Source organism: Schistocerca serialis, chromosome 3 (genome assembly GCF_023864345.2).
Source record: "Schistocerca serialis cubense isolate TAMUIC-IGC-003099 chromosome 3, iqSchSeri2.2, whole genome shotgun sequence".
Lineage (NCBI taxonomy): Eukaryota > Metazoa > Arthropoda > Insecta > Orthoptera > Acrididae > Schistocerca > Schistocerca serialis.
The window spans coordinates 11,874,883-11,896,430 of NC_064640.1; the positions used below are offsets into that span (position 1 = coordinate 11,874,883).

The following is a 21,548-nucleotide window of genomic DNA, read 5'->3' on the forward strand; positions in this document are numbered from 1 at the left end:
TATATATGTGCGAATGGATATGTGTGTGTGTGTGTGTGTGTGTGTGTGTGTGTGTGTCCTTTTTTCCCCCAAGGTAAGTCTTTCCGCTCCTGGGATTGGAATGACTCCTTACCCTCTCCCTTAAAACCCACATCCTTTTGTCTTTCCCTCTCCTTCCCTCTTTCCTGATGAAGCAACCTTGGGTTGCGAAAGCTTGAAATTTGTGTGTGTGTTTGTGTGTTCTTTATTGTGTCTATCTCCCAGCACTTTCTCGTTTGGTAAGTCACAGCATCTTTGTTTTCTATAACTTATTGCTACTTTTATCCACACCACATACTTTTCTACTAAAAAAAAATTAATTATTTTATGTAAATAAGCATTGTACATCATTTTTCCAATGAAGTAACTGAAGAAAGTGTAACAGCACATACCTTAACATTTCTGACAGGTGAACTTAACTGAATTTATCAAAAGTTTCAATATTTAAAATCTTTCTTGTGAAAACTGGGTCTTTATTATCACTGTAGCATACTTTGGTCAAAAATATAAAAGGAATTCACAATTATCTATCTACTACAGAAAATACAATACAGAATTTACAAGGACACAGCAAAACAATAAAATAAATAAATAACACATTTACAATTTACTACATTAACAGTCTTGTGAAAATACAAAAAAATTATGTTTCAGGTACATACAGACATCAAATAGCATGAGAATACATCAGATTACACTTCTACTAATATCCAAGTGTATAAAGGGAGATATATACGTTTGAGCAAAGTGTATTTCAAAGCATTTAAACCATCAGTTTCGAAACGCTCACTTCCTAATTTTAGATTTAGGAATCTACTTTCACTTGGTGGCTCTTTTGCATGTGGTAACATAAAATACTGTGCAACATTTGGAGAAAAGCGTAATACTTTCAAACCCTTATGTGTAATGCGCCTGTGGAAATCATCATCTTCACCACCCCAGCCATAAAAGTTGTTGGAAAATCCATTCACTAACTCAAACTGATTCTGAAGTATTGCAACAGCTCCACCAAATAGTTCCTCATATGGCAAATGGTAACGGAAAGTATTCACGCATGATGACATGTGTCGTGGCTGAGAAGTGCATGCATATATGTTGTTGTCCTTCTGAGGAATCAAGTCCACGTCATGGAAAATAAAGCAATGAAAAGGCCGTATCTTCATAGCTTCCACAAAGCCTACGTTGAGCAACTTTGCTCTGTTAAATGCTCCATCCAGTGCCTGTTCCACAACAAATATCTGGTAGCTCAACAACTGGTTCTGAAGAAATGGATGCATGTATTTCAGAAAAATTTGTAGCTGGCTACTACGGTTGCGGTATGGAACAACAACAGCAACACTGAATTTTGAAACACATTTCTGTGGTTTCCATTCACCTCCATCAGTTATATTTAGTGTTTTGGCAAATACTGTGCCATCATTTAGGTCAGTATTTTGTGTAGGGTAATGCACTTCAGTAACTGAACTATTGAAGGTTACAGAACAAAGTGGCATGCCATAATCTTCCGCCATCTTGACTGCAGCAGGTGAGATTCCCAGAGAACTGACAATTTCATCATCATTAATATATGAATAATAACAAGCAAAGCGTCCTGGATGAAGCGAATATATAACACAGAAAATCAGCACCACTGCAATAACAACTCTTTTAAGAATGTACGCTTTCTGGTTACACGCAGATGCTAAATTTCGAAGCATTATGTTTCTTGTTCCAGACAGATGTCTCAGCTACACAAGCTTGCTTTTTATTTTTTTCCAGGCATCTTTAAATGTGAATACATCAAGTATTAAGAAGCTGCTGTTCTCCAAGAGAAGTCTAACACATTTAGTACTGGACAGAGACCTGAAAGACAGAAGTAAAATTATATTACAACTGAAACCAAGGCAAATGCAGAGTTTGCATACATTTTCTGTATGTCTCAGCGCTCTATAATTTAGTAATTAAAAGTTTTAAGGCTTTGTTATGTACATCAGGAACCGGCTATCATTGCATTTTATATGCAAGAGAGAGTTATGTTCCTTCTCTCAAAAAAAACACACACACACACACACACACACACACACACACACACACACACACACACACACACAGAGAGAGAGAGAGAGAGAGAGAGAGAGAGAGAGACTGATTTAAAAATAGTTTACAAACACGAACAAGAATAGCTTCCTATCTACGACAAAATGTCATTCATCTCACACACACATGTAATGGATTTTGGCGATTGTCATCTTAAAGTATCCTTATGAGACATTTTGATGTGTACATCTTACTTCCTGGTACACAAGATGGCAAAATGTTTGCTGTTTCAATTTAAAGCCAGTGTCAGATCATGCTGTCTAGAACTAGTATAGTGCTTTGTGTTAAGACATAAATTCAAAGATGAAAACTGCAGTCACCAAAAGTCCCATGATGAAAAACAATGACATACAAATTGACTACAGGCATAGAGATTGATACTAAGCTACTGCTTAACAACTGACTATGTGATTTTAATGGTATTTTATTTACTTCATAAATTTTACAATTTTCATAAATCATATCACAATTGGTGCACTCAAAATAACGAAACTAGTTTGATACTAAAAACTTACTTATTTTCTGATACAAACGATCAGATTCCAAATATAATAGTGACATAACATTAAATTTTGATTAGATGGGTCTTCAAGATTGCCAAGTGCCTCAAGCAAATATGATTGGAAATACTTTCTGTGTTTTCAGATATCTACAGATGGGTGTAGTAATGAGTTTCAGTGGTGTGATGGTTTCAGAAGATGAACAGAGGCTCTGCTTGAATAAAGAAGCAGCACTGTAATATCATACAATGACTACAGCAACTGCAGGAAGGTGATGTTTCCATCTATTATCCTTTAAATATTTTGGAAGCACAAGATGCCTAACAGGAGCAACAGACGATGAATATCAGCCCAGGTTCTGATTTAAACCTTTTACTTTACAAGCTCCATATTGCATACAGGAAATGCGTAAGTATCTAGAGCAGAGGCAGTTTCACTACTTACTCAGTTGGTTGAGCAATGTTGGAAGCAACGTAAATGAACACAGAGAGATGTGTCAACAGCCAGCAAGTATACAATGATAGAAAAGCAGACAGGCAAAGAATTTAGCAGTAATGAGTTGAAGTTATGAATGTGGAGAGATGACAATTATAATCCTTAATTTCACAAGATACTCAGTATAATTATAAAAATTATTTTGTGGCACACGATATATAGCAAAAACTGCAAAAAAGTTTTTTTGCATCACATTTGTTGGCTTAGACAACTCACACCCAAATACAAACTAGACCTCAGAGTACACTACATATCCATTGGTCATCACAACCTCCAATCAAAAAATGTAAAAGCTGTGGCAACAGAAATTTAAGGGAACCTTTCACAACAAAATGCTACAGGGCATGATCTATGAAGTATATCAACTAATTTCAATTTCACTGTTCACAATACATCACCCCTTTTCTTGTCTCTCATTAGTTAGCTTAAAACCCTCCTCCTGTTGGCTCTGTGAAACACACATTATCAATCTACGTATTAGAGAGAGAAAGAGAAAGAGAGAGAGAGAGAGAGAGAGAGAGAGAGAGAGAGAGAGAGAGAGAGGAAATCCTTGGCTGGCACTGTCACTGCTGTAGATTTCAGCCACTGAAATGTAGCAATAATCAGAAATATAACATGACATAAAATGCTTTTAATACAAGAGGGTGCAGCCAGCTGACGATTAATGCACATGTCAACATGTGATGCTGCAATCTACAGGAAAGTAGTATCACACGAAATTGTGAACAAATCAATGAGGATTTGCAGAAAATAAATGTGTGGTGTAATGATTGGCAGTTATCTCTCAATATTAATAAGTGTAACCTACTGCGTACAACAAAGCGAAAATCCCCATTAATGTACGAGTACAAAATAAATGTCCAGTCTTTGGAAGCGGTAACATCTGTCAAGTATCTGGGTGTGACTATTCAAAATGATCTCAAATGGAATGATCAGATTACACAAGTAATGGGTAAAGTGAACTGTAGATTGTGGTTTATTGGTAGAATCTTGAAGTGATACAGTCCTTCAAAAATGGAAATTGCTTACAATAAGTTAGTTCATCCAGCCTTAGAGTATTGTTCGTCTGTATGAGACCCTTATCAGTTGGGTCTGATTCAAGAGACTGAGAACGTCCATAGAAGAGTGGCAAGATTCGTGACTGGTACATTTAGCCATTGTGAGAGCATTACAAATCTCATAGAAAGTTTGAAGTGGGACACACTTGCAGACAGACGACGCGCTAAACGGAAGGGGCTACTCACTAAATTCCAAAATCCGATCTTCGCCGAGGATGTAGAGAGTACATTATTACCACCACCAACTTTCAAATCGCGCAATGATCACCATTCAAAGATACGGGAAATTGGAGCTCGTACTGAGGCGGTCCAACAGTCATTTTTCCATTGCGCGATCCGCGAGTGGAGCAGAGGGGGGAGGGGGGTGGGGTTGGGGGGGGGGGGGGGGAGATAGGCCTTTGACACGAATAGTGCCCTCCATCACACACCGCTTGGTGGCCATCGGCGTGTAGATGTAGATATAGAATGCATATACAACTAACAACTGCTTTAATCAACAGCTGGAAAGTTGCGCTAATAATCTGTTCATGAATATGCTGATCTTTCTGGGTTGAAATCTTTCTTGTGTTGTTGCTGTTTTATTGTTCACATCATTTTCATTTTCATTTCTGTTCACTGTAGCCAATCTTCTTCTGTCTCAGCAATGTTGTTGTCACACTTTGTATACCTTTCCATTTTTACAGTGTCCATATATCAACAGGGGCTCATATTAAAGAGTTGAATTCAATATTGGGCTCGTCAGATTTCACTTTAGTACAGTTTTCTACATCATTCCACACAAACACATGAAATGTGTATTCCCTTTATCTTAATCATCAGCAATCATTTTACTGTGCAAGAAATGTTAAAACCACAAGATTCCCTTCTTTTTCCCATCTTGTGAAGACTAGGCCAGTACTCTGTTCCTAATGACTTAACTGCAGACACACTATAGAATTCTAATACAACAAACTGATGAAATGACACAGAGAAAAAAGTTAATCATACTGTAAGATCAACAGTTTAATTTTTAACAGTCATGTCTCATATCTGAAAACTTTGCATAAAGATGCATGCAAGTTCCATTCATTTATATAGTCCATTTTTTTTACAATCTCTATTAAATATGACTGGAATTATTTTCCTAACTTCTACAAGTTCTAATCTTCTCTACTTACTGCAATGCAATAACAATTTTTTTTCCCAATAACATTATGTTTCATATAATACATCTCAACAAACACTTTTGTATCATATAACTGCCACTGAGAAGCTCCAGTGTCGCTATGTCAGGCATCGAACTTAACAGTAACAAGTACTAATTTTGTATGTTCTCCCGCAATTCATCCTACTGTAATCTCTCTTTTACTGATGAAAGCTGTGGCCAAAAGCTTTATGTAAGTGTCTTTTAATTGTGACTGTCTGCAACTTGACGTGTCTTTCTTTCGGTAAGTAGCAATCTGTGTTTTCCTACATTGCTGTTACTGTAATCTTCTGCTTATGCATTTTATATTTTTAATCCTATTTTAAGACAATCTTTTCCTTTATTATCTTTTTCTCTACAAACTTTTACATTTCTCCACAACTATAAGAATGACGGTGATGGAGGAGGTAGTGGATGGTAATCTACTGACTGACAATGAAAGCTGAGGTATGACAGTATGAATATTCTGATCTTTCTGGCCTGAAATTTTTCTTATGTTGTTGACCTTTTATTGTCCACCTCATAAAATAGCAAGATGAAAAATTTATATACACAACTGGGTACAGAACAGTGTTTGTTAATGTTGCAACCACTGCAGTCCCTGCCGACAAAAACTTGTACAGGCTCTACAGTATGATGACTGCACAGCTCTCAGAGTGGGCTAACATAGGCAGTTGCCAGTAGTTGAAAATCAAAACTATCATGAACATTGAAAGTGAACACACACATTACTGTGAGTACAGTGTTTCTAATTCCTCAATCAAACACAATGTAGGCACTTTGGAGAATGTATTTCCACCTCTGATGAGCAGTTTTTGTACAGAAAATAATGATGATGAAATCTGAAACATCGCTACAGTGACAACTAGGTCAAGTGCAAACCAGCAGGTGCAAACCCTCAAATATGCACAAATACTGACTGGCAAAGTATAAGCAACAAGCAGGAAACAGATGATATTTAACTGCAGAAAAACAGAACCTTTTCAAAATAACTAACAAAAAGTCATACAAGACTACGTCACAGAATGAAAAAGCTCATTAAAGGCATCCACAGAAGTCTACTATGCACACATTCAGAACAGCACAGGAAAATAATGAATACTGGTGATGAAAACGGAATGCTATACTGTGAGGAAAGAGCCTGGGCCCATCTTAGCAAACTAAAAGGTAACAAAAGATGAAAAGCTAGCTGATATTTTAAAAATGAATTTTTCATAACACAAATTAACAGTTGAAGAGCTGGAAGCAAAGAGCTGGAAGCAAAGAGATTGGATAACAGCTTCAAAATGGTGTTGCTGTTATTGTACAAGATGAAATAATTTATGACACTAAAAAATTGTTGCACAAAGTTTTCTGTTCAGGAGAATTGCCCAGTACTTCACTGTGATGAGCTTTCCTATAGAAAGTGGGAATCAATAACATTCCGACAGAAAATGAGCTGACACTACAGCAAAAAATGCAGCCATAGTTATAAGTTTTGTAAATAACTTATGTCACAATGTTTAACTACATGTAACAACAAACTGTATAAATATATGAATGTACGCAACTGACAACATCCATAAATTTTAAAATGTCCACGGATGGCTAAATAAATAAAATAAAAGTTAATGCAAATGCACAGTGCATCAGGACAAATTTTGCACTATCATTTATTACGTGTTTTTTTTACATTATATGAGCAAAAAATGTTTTAAAAAACTTCAGTGTGGATTTGGTTATAGAACTAGCTGCTCCAGAGTTACCAAATACAAACTCTACTGTCATTTAGCTTTATCATTCCCCAGATGTAAACTTCATTACGCAGATGGAAAACTATCCACGCTACACTATTTGTATTACAGCAAAAACTGTCCCATGTGGTGATTTCAACATACATATTTGTGAGAATCTAATAAGCAGTTATGGACTGTATGTGGCAAATTATTTACAAACTTGAGATTATGCCTGTCTTGACACTATTATAACAAATTTAAATAGTTGGAACTAAAAGATAAGTGTGGTCAAGGCAATGTTCGCAGACCACAGAGCAGCTATGGACCAATTTAGAGAGTAACCAACATATTCCTACATGACATCCAAAATTTGTGTTTCGTAGCAGTTGTCAAAAACAATAGACTAGATGCATCAAAAAATGGTTCAAATGGCTCTGAGCACTATGGGACTCAACATCTTAGGTCATAAGTCCCCTAGAACTTAGAACTACTTCAACCTAACTAACCTAAGGACATCACACACACCCATGCCCGAAGCAGGATTCGAACCTGCGACCGTAGCAGTCCCGCGGTTCCAGACTGCAGCGCCAGAACCACACGGCCACCGCGGCCGGCACTAGATGCATTACAAACTGATTTCTCTGCTACTGAATAACAGTTTCAACTACTTGAAGAGAGGGCTCCAAGTGATGCATTCAGTTGTATATCTGGACCATTAAAGAAAAATTTAATGAGATGTTTGCCCTGGACCATAAGAAAGTGAACAAAGGAAAAAACCTACCTATTGCTGAATTACCTATAGTCTAGATAAAGTTAAACAGTATTTTATAAGGATAATGGCAGAAACTGTAGGTTAAGTACCCAATGTAGGAGCAAAACCTGCAACTTCTATGAAACCCTGCAAAACTGGAAGAGGATACATGCAAACAACACAGTAAGAATTGTGAAATTTACAAATCATCAGTTAATACAGATAATTATGGTATGTCCGGCAACATTTGAAAATGGTAATTAATGAAAATTCTAAACCACTAACTGAAATAAATGCCTATTTACTGGTGAATTCCTAAAGTCCCTAAAATCAGCACTCACAGTACAAGTTTACAAAAAAGGAGACTTCGATGAAGTCTCCAGCTACCGCTCCATCTCCATAATCCTAGTGCTGCCTAAGGTGATGAAACATATAATGAAAACAATTAGCTTATTTTGAAGGCAAGAACTTATTTCATGATGCACAGCATTGTTTTTGGAAGGGCAAGTCCATAGTAACAGTAGCTCTGGATCCAACTACAAAAACGAATCCAGATTTTGAAGAAAGAGTGTGTACAGCTCTCGTACTTTGTGATCTTAGTAAGGACTTCAATTGCATTCCACATGTGGCCCTGATTACAAAGTAAAAATACTATGGAACTTTGGGAGCTGCCCTGACAACCCCACAATTACATCTAATTCACAGATGTCAAATGGTATTAGACCAAGGAGGAGATTTGTACATAGAGAAGTTGCAATATAATGTGCTGCAAGTGTGCTCTTGTTTCTGGATTTTGTTAATGATCTAAGCTCAAATGGACACAACCTATAATTTGCAGATGACAAAATATTGTTTACCAGTGGGAAGAATAACAAGCAGGCTGTACAACAAGTAGATATGCTGGTCTGAGACCAAGAAGTTGTTTCATGCAAACATAAAGCAAATTCCAGCGCATGACATGCAGCCTGAGTGACACAGATGCACTAAGTAACATTGGAGCTGTTAAACTTCTGGGTTTCTTCAATGATGGTAAATTAACAGCACAGGGTACCTGTATGTGTCAAGTGTTAATGAGTCCTCTGCCTCCTAACAAAATTAAATAGGATTTTAACAAAACAGTACATAATGTCTTATTTCAGAGCCCCATCACCTAGAGCCCTCTGCTGGATGTAGGAATGAACTGCTGATACAGAAGAAAACAGTGAGAAACACTACTTCTAACACACATGGACCATTGTAAACCCATCTCTGCTAAACAGGAAGTTATAGGTATGACTGTATACAGCCACTACGGGTTAAACTGTCTCATTCACATGAAGCTGAACTGTAACACTTATAGCAAATTCATTATCACATCATCAAGAAATCAGAAGTCTCGATAGTCCAAGATGTTGTCTGACCGAGACAGATTCCTAGCGGTGGCCATGAAAATGTTTAATGCACTACCTACCTATGGAGCTGTTTAAAGGAAAAAAAAAGAATGACATAAAAGAACATTAATTATACTCTAATGACAGAATAATGGCTGCCTAACTGGCAATGCTACTGCACCATCAATAACCCTGATATCTCACACTCTCCCTTCCCCCTTTGAACTGAATATTTGCAAATTTCTGCTGCTTTGATACAGCAAACTGCTTTAGGATTTCATACTGAAAGTTAACTATCCACAAATAACCTCTTTCTTTTTAATTTATTTCAATGTGTCCTATTTTTATGCCTTTTATATAACTTCACCTGATTGTAGAGTATATAAATGATTAGAGTTGCTGGTTGAATGGCCACCAGAATGAATTACTGTTGTTACCAGGGTTGGTAGAGTATATAAGGGGTGTGAACAGTGTCAGATGTTAAGTCATTACTATTAAGAGCACTGAGATGCTGTGTACACATGTGAGACTGCATATCAGCACCTGAAGGAATTTGATTAGTGGGCTCATGTTGCTAAATTCTCTGTAAAATTTATTCACTTTTGAAATCACAAAATAACATCAAACACCCTCTCAGCCCATTAAATTTCATTTCGTTTCCTCCTCCCCTTCTGTCTACTTCACCATCTATCATATCTGCAATAGAACATTGAGAGATGCCCAGTTTTTGAAATTAATCACTGCACTTCAACACCCAACTCAAATTTAGGCCTTCTCACAAGCCAAGTATCTGTGTTCGACTAGGATTCTGAAATTACTACTAATTTTACAGTATCAAACTCCACATCCATGAAGCAAAAGCGACCTAGTGTGGGCCACAAGACGTGGCCAAAAGGAAGCAAGTGTCCTCCCTCAAAAACCTCATGAGCCCAAGCAACAGAGAAGGGATGCAGCCAGGTAAAAGGCCAAGACCTGTCACCACATAATGGTCGAGAGATTGCCTGCAATTCTGCTGCTTGCCAAAGTAGTGAATATGGCGGACAGCTAACCTGCATCTGACAGAAATAAGAGCTCACTGACTAGACATCACTTCCTATAGTGTAGAGAAGAACTGCCAGAACACTGACCATAAATTTAGCCTGAAAATCACAAAACATGGAAATAAATGAATTCCAAAGCTCCCTAAAGCCAATGGGAAGAATACAAACTCATTTGCCCAGTGGCACATACAAAACAAATGAAGAGTGCGGAGACTAAATCCACAGCAGAAAGATAGCAATGCAGTGACTGTATCTACAGCAACTAACAAGGAAAATTTGCAGCAACACTGAAGAAACAGCAGCTTACATATCATATCCACAAGAGCATACAGTGTGTGTGTGTGTGTGTGTGTGTGTGTGTGTGTGTGTGTCGCACAACTGTCAAACTCCAAGCAGTCACAGAAATGTCTCACATAGGTGTCACTTGGTGCAAGGTAAATGTCAAAACTGGCCCTTGAACATCAATCAACAACATAAAACTTTTTGTGGGCATGCAAATCTCATATTACCCACACAGCACAAATGTACATCAATCTCGGGATAATAAGAGCACACAAGGAAAGCTTAAAAGCTGTCCACCCATTTCTGAAGCATAAAACTGGATCATAAAATGTCACTGTTGTTGTTTTCAGTATGACTGCTTCGATGCACTCTCCATGCTAGGCTAGCCTCTGAATGCCACTTCATCTTAGAATAACTACTGCGATCTACATTCATTTGAACTTGCTTACTGCATTCATCTCTTGACCTTTGCCTACAATTTTTAGCCCCCACACTTCTCTCCAATACTGAATTCCTTGATGCCTCTGTCAAATTTGCCACAATTTCATTTCTCTCCAATTCTATTCAGTACTTCCTCAGTCATTACATGATCTACCCAGCTAATCTTCAGCAGTCTTCTGTAACATCACATTTAAAAGCTTTTATTCTCTTCTTGTATGAACTTATTATCATCCACATTTTATTTCCTTGCAATACTACGTTCCAGGCAAATACCTACAGAAAATACTCCCTAACACTTACCCCCTCTGCAACATCGGGTGCGTAAACTCAAGCAGCCTGTCAGATACATACATACATACATACATTGTTGTTGTGGTCTTCAGTCCTGAGACTGGTTTGATGCAGCTCTCCATGCTACTCTATCCTGTGCAAGCTTTTTCATCTCCTAGTACCTACTGCAACCTACATCCTTCTGAATCTGCTTAGTGTATTCATCTCTTGGTCTCCCTCTACGAATTTTACCCTCCACGCTGCCCTCCAATAATAAATTGGTGATGCCTCAGAACATGTCCTACCAACCGATCCCTTCTTCTGGTCAAGTTGTGCCACAAACTTTTCTTCTCCCCAATCCTATTCAATACTTCCTCATTAGTTATGTGATCTACCCATCTAATCTTCAGCATTCTTCTGTAGCACCACATTTCGAAAGCTTCTATTCTCTTCTTGTCCAAACTATTTATCGTCCATGTTTCACTTCCATACATGGCTACACTCCATACGAATACTTTCAGAAATGACTTCCTGACACTTAAATCAATACTGGATGTTAACACATTTCTCTTCTTCAGAAACGCTTTCCTTGCCATTGCCAGTCTACATTTTATATCCTCTCTACTTCGACCATCATCAGTTATTTTGCTCCCCAAATAGCAAAACTCCTTTACTACTTTAAGTGCCTCATTTCCTAATCTAATTCCCTCAGCATCACTCGACTTAATTCAACTACATTATCCTTGTTTTGCTTTTGTTTATGTTCATCTTATATCCTCCTTTCAAGACACTGTCCATTCCATTCAACTGCTCTTCCAAGTCCTTTGACATACATACATTAATGTAGTGTATAGATAATGAATTTAATACATTTTGTAATGATGTGGAATGTGTCACTTTAACATAAGTTTTCTTTACACAAAATAATTATTTAATTATTTTTTTTAACAGTTACTACTTCATACCTAAGAATTCATCTATTAAGTAGAAGGAGTTGTCATTCAGAAATTCTTTTAATTAGCTTTTAAATGTTGGTTGGCTATCTGTCAGACTTTTAATACTATTTGGCAAATGACGAAAGATTTTTGTAGCAGCATAATTCACCCCTTTCTGTGCCAAAGTGAGACTTAATCCAGAATAGTGATTATCATCCTTTCTTCTAGTGTTGTAGCTATGCACTTCGCTGTTATTTTTGAACTGGGCTAGATTAGTAATGACAAATTTCATAAGTGAATATATTATTGCGAAGGAACTGTGAATATTCCGAGTTCCTTAAATAAATGTCTGCAAGGTGATCTCGGGTGGGCTCCAGCTATTATTCTGATTACACACTTTTGTGCAATGAATACTTTCTCTCTTAATGACGAATTGCCCCAAAATATGCTATATGAAAGCAGTGAATGAAAACAGGCATAGTAGGCTAATTTACTGATATGTTTATCACCAAAAATTGTAATAACCCTAAGAGCATAAGTAGCTGAACGTAACCGTTTCAGCAGATCACTGATATGTTTCTTCCAATTCATTTTTTCATCAATGCACACCAAAGAAATTTTGAGTATTCTGCCTCAGCAACAAACTTCCGTTCATAGTCTATTTTTATCAATGGTGTTATGCCATATACTGTTCAGAATTGTATAAACTGTGTTTTCTCAAAATTTATTGAGAGTCCATTTGCAGAGAACCACTTAATAATTTTCTGAAAGACATTATTTGCAATTTCCTCAGCTGATTCTTGCTGCTTGGGAGTGATTACTATACTTGTATCATCAGCAAAAAGAACTAGCTTTGCATCTTCATGAATATAGAGTGGCAAGTCGTTAATATACACACATCAAGAAAAGTTTTGCATCACCTCGGTATTGAGAGTTCCGGAATCTGTACAGAAAATTGAAATAGAGATCAACATAAACATCACTTCTGCCATTTTTACTGCTCATGAAAACCACACATCACATGTTGTACCACCACACAGTAAGATCTTCGGAGGTGGTGGTCCAGATTGCTGTACACACCAGTACCTCTAATGCCCAGTAGCACGTCCTCTTGCATTGAAGCATGCCTGTATCTGTCAAGGCATACTATCCACAAGTTCATCAAGGCACTGTTGGTCCAGACTGTCCCACACCTCAATGGCGGTTCCACGTTGATCCCTCAGAGTTGTTGGTGGGTCACATCGACCATAAACAGCCATTTTCAATCTATCCCAGACATGTTCGATAGGGTTCATGTCTGGAGAACATGCTGGCCACTCTAGCTGAGCGATGTCGTTATCCTGAAGGATGTGCACGATGGGGGTGCCAATTGTCACCCATGAAGACGAATGACTCACCAATATGCTGCCGATATGGTTGCTCTATCGGTCGGAGGATGGCATTCACGTGTTGCACACCCATTACGGTACGTGCCGTCCGTGACCGCGAGCGGTGTACGACACCATTCTTGATACATCCCCAGTTACAGGACTCTGATGGTTTTTGCAGACTATCTGTAATGTTAATTTCAACCTTCTGCATTCTTCCAGTTAAGTATGAATTAAACCATTTGTGCACTGTCCCACTCATACCACAATACTTAAGTTTATCTAGAAGAATTTCATGATTCACACAATCAAAAGCCTTTGAGATATCACAAAATATCCCAATGGGTGATGTTCAGTTATTCAATGGATTTAATATTTGATCAGTGAACCCTTATATAGCATTTCCTGTTGAAAAGTCTTTCTGAAAAGAAAATTGACATTTTGTTAATACCTCATTTTTACAAATATGTGATGCTACTGTTGAATACATTGGATAAAGCTGTCAGAAGTGAGATTGGGTGGTATTTGTTATCATCAGATCTATCCCCTGTTTTATGGTATGGTTTAACAATAGCATATTTCAGTCTATCTGGAAAAATGTCCTGTTTCAGTGAGCTACTACATATGTCACTGAGAATTCTACTTATGTGTTGGGAACAAGCTTTTAGTACTCTGTTGGAAATGTCATCAACTCCATGTGAGCTTTTACTTTTGAGTGAATTTATTATTTTCCTAATTTCAGTAAGAGAGGTGGGTTGAATTTCAATTTTATCAAACTGCATAGCTACTGCTTCTTCCATATACTGCCTTATATTTTCTGATGAAAAGTTGGATCCTATTTCCTCTACAACATTTAAAAATTGATTATTAAAAATGTTTTCTACTTTCGACTTCTTGTTAATAACCTTTTCATTGTGTATGAGATAAACACAGTCTTCTTGTGCTCTAGGTTGTCCTGTTTCCCTTTTCACAATACTACAAATTGTTTTAAATTTATTATCAGATGTGCTAATCTCAGACATAATGCACATACTTCTGGACTTTTTAATAACTTTTCTTAATACAGGGTATTAGTTTTTATAATGTTTCATTGTTTCGGGATCATTACTCCTCCTAGCTATAAGATACATTTCCCTTTTCTGTTTACAAGATATTTTTATCCCTTTAGTAAGCCATGGCTTTTTACACTGTTTCTTACAATTATATTTCACTATTTTCTTAGGGAAACTGTTTTCAAATATACTCACGAAGGTATCATGAAGTAGGTTAAATTTTAAATTAGCATCATGTTCCCAGAGATAGTGTTATCAAATGTGTTCTTTGTCTAGTTTTCTAAAACCGAACAAGAGCGATAGAACAATTTGACATGGACCAGTAGTAAGGACCGAATTAGAGCCAAAGACTAACGGTCCTGTGTGCTATCATCTATGCTATAAAAACAACTGACGCTAACGGCATCTGGTGGGCTGTTTGAATTTGTGTGTACTATGGCCAGATTGGCTGACTTCAATGCTAATTAGCTCAGAAACAGCACAACATACTCAATTTCTTGTAGTTAGTTGGTTGTGTGTTCCAATGATCAATCGCATGGTATGGTAGCCGTTTTGATGTGGGATGTGTCAAGTGCACATACGAAACAAGATTTTTTAATATACAAATATTACAGTATAGTGTTAAAGATTAATATTTCTATTATTTACCCCATTCCCTTAAATAACACAACATGCATATACTATATTAATAGATTTATTTATTCCTATTCAAGAATTCATCTATGGTATACAAGGAGTTGTCAAGGAGATAAGATTTCAATTTATTTTTGAAGATGTTACTGATGTCTGTCAGACTTTTATTTCATCTGGTAATTCATCCAAAAATTTTGTAGCAGCATATTTTACCCCTTTCTGTGCCAAAGATAGGTTGAGTAAAAGATAGTGTAAGTCTTTCTTTTTTCTGGTATTATAATCATGAATGTCACTGTTGTTTTTAAATTGGTCCATGTTGTTGAGAATAAATTTCATTAGTGAGTAAATGTACTGTGAGGCTGTTGTAAGAATCCTTTAAAAAGATGCCTACAAGGCGTGCGACTATGAACCCTTTTTGAGCAGTGAATACTTTTTGTCTAAGTGTTGAGTTACCCCAAAATATTATTCTGTATGACATCAGAGAGTGAAAGTATGCAAAGTATGTTAGCTTACTAATTTCTATATCCTCAAAATTGGCAATTATTCTGATTGCAAAAGTTGCTGAACCTAGTTGCTTTAGAAGATCCAAGATATGAATTTTCCAATTAAGATTCTCATCTATATGTACACCCTGTTTATTGATGTCTGTTGATGTTTTATATTTATGGAAGGAATTGTACTTTTTGCAGCAGAAAATTGGATGTACTGTGTTTTCTCAAAGTTTAGAGCAAGCCCATTTGCAGAAAACCAATTTATGACTTTTCCAAAGACCTTAATTGCATCATTTTCAATTGGAGTTCCTTTTACTGGATTAATAATGATGCTTGTATCATTAGCAAACAGAGTCAGTTCAGCTTCTCGTTTCAGATAAGAAGGGTGGTCGTTCAAATATATCATGAACAGAAGGGGACCCATGCTTGAGCCCTGTGGAACACCTAATGTAATTTCACTCCAGTTAGATAAAGTGGCAAACTTATTTGAAGCATTAGACCCATATAAAGAAACTTTTTTTTCCCTTTCTGTAGGTATGACTTAAGCCACTCATATGCTATTCCATTTATACCATAGAATTGTAATTTCTGTAACGTAATGTCATTGTTCACACAGTCAAATGCTTTTGCCAAGTCACAGAAAATTTCTGTTGGTGACATTTTACTATATAAAGACTCTATTATGTGGACAGTGAAATTGTATATAGCTGTCTCAGTGGAACAGCATTTTTGAAATCCGAACTGTGATTTGCTAAGCATCCCATTACTGCTGAGATGGCTAACCACTGTTGAGTACATTATTTTCTTGAAGATTTTTGAAAATGGTGTAAGCAAGGATAGTAGCTGATAATTATTGACATCTGTGGTGTCCCCTTTTTTGTAGAGTGGTCCGACTATGGCATATCTTAACCTGTCTGGGAAAATACCTTGAGTTAGTGATACATTACATATGTGACTCAGAACATCAGCTGTAATTGCTCCACACTGTTTTAATACCTTATTAGAGATGTCGTCTACTACAACAGAACATTTATTTATCAAAGATTTCATAATTTTACTTATTTCACAAAAGTTTGTTAGGTGAAACTTAATCTGACTAAAATTTTTCAAAACTGACTCTTCTATGTACTGCCTAGCTTCTTCTTTTGAACTATTCTCGCCGATTTTTTCTCATACACTTAAGAAATGGTTGTCAAATACATTAGCTACTTGTGTATTGTTGGTTAGGATGGTCTCATTCTCTTTAATAGTAATACTGTCTACCCCAGTGGTTACTTTTCCTGTCTCCCTTTCTTAACAATCATTTCTCAGCACAATCTACCCTGCAAAACCCTTATAAGCTTTTCAGAATTTTTCTGACCACCCATGTATTCCTTTCACTTTTCCCTTCTTCACTTTCCCATATGTGCTCTTAATATTTACACAGGTGCTTCTCTTTTCTACGAAGACCTCTTTAATTCTGCTGTAGGTGGTATATATATCATTTCCCTAATTATACATGTTTCTATAGACCTGCATTTGTGCTGTAGCCATTCCTACTTATCCATTTTGCAGTTTCTATTTGTCTCATATTTAGACATCTGCATTCCATTTTGCCTGCTTCATTTTTATATGTTCTCCATTCATCAGTTAAATTCAGTACCTTCTGTGTAAGGATTTCTACTAGGCATTGTTTTTTTCCAATTTTGTCCTCTGCTGCCTTCACTATTTCATCTCTTAAAACTGCCCATTCATCCTCTATTGTATTCCTTTCCCCTGTTCTAGTCAACTTCTGCATAATGCTTCCTGTGAAACTCTCAACAACCTCTGGTTCTTTCAATTTACCCGGGTCCTATCTCCTTAATGTCCTACCTTTTTCCAATACCTTCAGTTTATATCTACAGTTCAAAATCTGGTTCCTAAACCTCTGTCGTACCATTATATAATCGATCTGAAACCTTCCGGTGTCTCCAAGTCCCTTCCACATATACCGCCTTCTTTTATGATTCTTAAACCAAGTGTTAGTGATGATAAAATTATACTCTGAGCAAAATTCTTCTGGGCAGTTTCCTCTTCCAGTTCTTTCTTCGAGTCCATATTCACCACCTGTTTTTCCTTCTCTTCCTTTCCCTACTATCGAGTTCCAAACCCTCATCACAGTTAAATTTTTGTCTCCTTTAACTGTCTGAGTAATCTCTTTTTCTGATCATATATTTCTTCAATCTCTTCATCATCTGTGGAGATAGTTGGCATATGAACTTTTACTACTCTGATGGGTGCTAGCTTCACGTCTATCTTGGCTACGATAATGCATTCACAATGCTGTTCATAGTACCTTACCCACATTCTTTTGCTATTTTCATATTTATCATCAGACCTACATCTGCATTACCACTAATTGATTTTGTATTTATAGCCCCATATTTGCCAGAGAAAAAGTCATGCCACTGGACTTCACAAATTCCCATTATAACTTCAACCTACCCCCTTCCTTTTTTAAATTTTGTGGCCTACTTACCCAATTAAGGGCATTCCACACTCCAATCTGTAGAGAGTCAGTTTTGGTTTTCCTGAATAATTCCCCGCAGGAGACTGTAGTGGAGGACTATTTTAACCTCAGGAATACTTTACCCAAGAGGACGCCATCATCATTTAACCAGGCAGTAGAGCTGCATGCCCCCTGGAAAAATTATGGCTGTAGTTTGCCCATGCTTTCAATCATTCACAGGAATACCACAACAAGGCCAGATAAGTCAACTACAAAGACTGTTGCAGCTGCGACCATTTAAAAGGCTGCTGCCACTCTTCAGGAACCACATATTGGTCTGACCTCTCCACAAATACCCCTCTGTTGTGGTTGTACCTATGACAAGGCTATCTACATCACTGTGGCACACAGTCCACCCTATCTTGGCAAGGTCTGTGGTGCATGAGGAGAACTACTAGTTTTCATCTACCATCTTAATGCCTACTGGATGTTGATACCATACAGCAGATTGGTACTTTAACTGGGAATCACAGATTTGATCTCACAAGAGCATACAGGTGTAATCTGCCTGTGTTCAAATGAGTATGCTATTAGCCTATAGGTTTGGACAACTCACATTCTCTATGACAAACATTACTAGGTCTGGTATCCTTCTCAACTAGCAAGAGTGTCTTTCAATTCACTTAGCTCAAATTGAAGGGTACCATCTGGATACAGGAAAGTCCCAATCCCCGATGCTGGGTTGGTGTGGATAACCATTAATTTCACTCTTCTATATCACACATCATCTCTAACCAGCCAAATAAATAAATATGAATGGCAGTGAGCTGTTCTGGCCAGTACTGAGCCAAGTAAGAATTTCATGGGAAGAAGTTAACTTTTCAAAACACATAAATAGCAATACTGAATATTAATTTGTCAATGCTCCAGCCTTTAAAGGCTACAACAAATGAATATCTTTATAAGGCACAACTGACAACTTATTACCCGAGTCAAGAAAGCTTTACAGTGCCAAACTTAATTCCGCAGCAAACAATGTGATTGGCTGTTCATGACAATTTTCACAGATTTCACACAAAAACTGCATAAAAGCAATACATTCATCTTGCCTACAATTAATTCCCCTTACTCAAGACAGTAACGCCCTCCCGACAGGTCAGTATTTGATACAAGTCATTTTCAGTAGCAAGTTGTATGAGTTATATACAGTCTCTTTTAAAGTACTCTGATCATCTTCATGATATGCAATAGCTTACACATCTGGTGTGTTTGTTTAACTTTGTTATTTCCTACATATAATAGCTAGGATTTGTGGTGTTTGTCAACAAATCTACACTATCAGTTGCTCTTGAATGTTTTAAGTGTGACTTATACTTAAAAAATATAAAAGAGGCATAGGGTGGTAATGTCTAAAATCTTGGCTATGATGTGGTTGTAACCACAATGTTACAGGGTATACAGGTAATGTGTGATCGTTTAAATACAACAAAGATGATCGACACTTGTAGTGAAAACTAATCCATACGGAGGTGTGCCGAAAATGACTTTGCACAAAAAAGTGTTTTCCATCCCCTCTTGTAAATGTAAATTAACGTTAACATTTGCTTCTTAATTAAACAGCGATTTTTTTAAAAAAAACCATGTGTTAAATAGACTATCAAGTCCCACAAATTCTGTAATTCGTAAAGTGTCTGCACTCTACTGTTTCAATGTAAAAAAAACTACGCAAATTAACGCTCAGCTGTACGCTGAAAAAATAAAGCTTCGGATCCTATAACTCAGACTTCATACTGTAACAGTGTTTGGGTTACTATTACAGCTCCTCTATTACGACGTGTGTTTAACGGTGTTATTCTTGGAAAATGAAGTCTACTCATACACGGCATCACAATTTATATAGAACAAATACCACACACTGGACCGATTTCCGAAAAGCGTATCGGATAGCCTTAACGTCACTTTAACGATAAGAGATAAAAATTTTATATTTACATACAGATCGCTGAACTGTTTCGATTTTTTAATATAGTGTTATCGGACTTCCTGCCACTTTTGCACAAAAAGTATTACAAACGACGCGTTTTTTAGCGCTCTTTAATGCTGTCTATTACGAAAGTATTCAGTTTAAATTATATACATATAGTGATTTGAAGGTCTGTCCACAACGTGTAAATTATAAAAAAAAGTTCGTTGTGCTTCAGTGACAGGGGCGCCGATAACTGTATATAAAAATGTTGCCATACCTTGTAACACTAATTTGGTTTTCTGCTTCATTGTGTCTTATTTCTTCAAACAGGTATGGTGTCTAATTCACGTACCTGCAGAACAATGACTCGACCGAATTTATCTCCGAATCATGTGCATGAAGGGAACTGAGGGATCACGCAGTTTTCTAGCCGGCTTTTACTCTGCACACATTCAGCAATGTATCGTAAACCAAAATCACTTGCACTTCACACACTAATTACTAGCCCGCTGTACAAAAAATGTAAACAATTACTTCAAACGTAATCGCAACGCAACAATTACTTGTTCACATATTTACAAATTTTCAACACACATTACGACACTATCCCTCCACTTTACAGCCAACGCTTCTGCTCACATTCAGAGATAATAGTAACGTGTAGTCAACGTTTACTTTCGATATCTGGCACAGTTCCCACAACAGACTAGTTGCATAAGGATTACTTAACGTTTACATCAAAAGAACGCTATTTATATTCTTTGACAAATATATTGTCAGTCGTCATATCTTATGATTGGCCAAGTTTGCTAGCACTAGTTCTGAATAAACCTCCTTGTTTTCTAGCATCTAGAAATACTAGTAACATTACGTATAATCGAGTTCACATACGCAGCTAAAGTGACCCCACAGTGACATACTTCAGTGACAAAATGCTGACTGTTGGACACCCAGTTTTCGGTGGCGTCACTCAAGTATTTTTAATCTCAAATTAAGGGTCTGTACTGGAACTATTGTGCGCGTTCTTACAAGTCGCCATTCGGCTTCCAAACATTAAAAATACTCCGTACCCCCTCCTCCCCCTAAAAACAAATGTATAGGAGCTGTTGATTTGGATGACGACGTTTTATTACCGTGCCAGCAAACGGCGTTATTCGACTGCTACCTCGTGGCTGGATTTCGAACATTCTCAGCGTGCTTTCGCTCAATACAGTGTCAGGGCCAAAAGTACCGGTGCACATGTCATATCGTTTCCGTTTTTTTAAATGATGTTGAATTTTGTATGTTTTAGAATAAAGAACTCCCCAGACGATGGCGAGATTTGCTGTTCGATTGGCACGATGTAAAACGTTTCAGGAAGCAGTAGAATCAACTGATGGCTTCGTTGAAGCACTAAGACGACCGAATGAGATGCAGAAACAAGAACGCAGAGTTTTCA

General features: G+C 37.1%; 1 protein-coding gene across 2 annotated transcripts; it reads right to left on the bottom strand.

Annotated features, from left to right (window-relative positions):
- Nucleotides 1-510: 510 nt before the first annotated feature.
- On the bottom strand, nucleotides 511-20,765 carry LOC126471518 (beta-1,4-N-acetylgalactosaminyltransferase bre-4-like). 2 transcript variants are annotated; one of them, XM_050099738.1, is made up of 2 exons: nucleotides 20,463-20,765; nucleotides 511-1,860 (listed from the first exon to the last, which is right to left on the bottom strand). In XM_050099738.1, the coding sequence occupies exon 2, from the start codon at nucleotides 1,713-1,715 to the stop codon at nucleotides 711-713; it is 1,005 nt and encodes a 334-aa protein (XP_049955695.1). In that variant the 5' UTR covers nucleotides 1,716-1,860; nucleotides 20,463-20,765; the 3' UTR covers nucleotides 511-710. The 2 variants fall into 2 exon arrangements, with proteins under 2 accessions (XP_049955695.1, XP_049955697.1); XM_050099740.1 differs by having other exon boundaries at nucleotides 20,388-20,765.
- Between the last annotated feature and the right edge of the window lie 783 nt (nucleotides 20,766-21,548).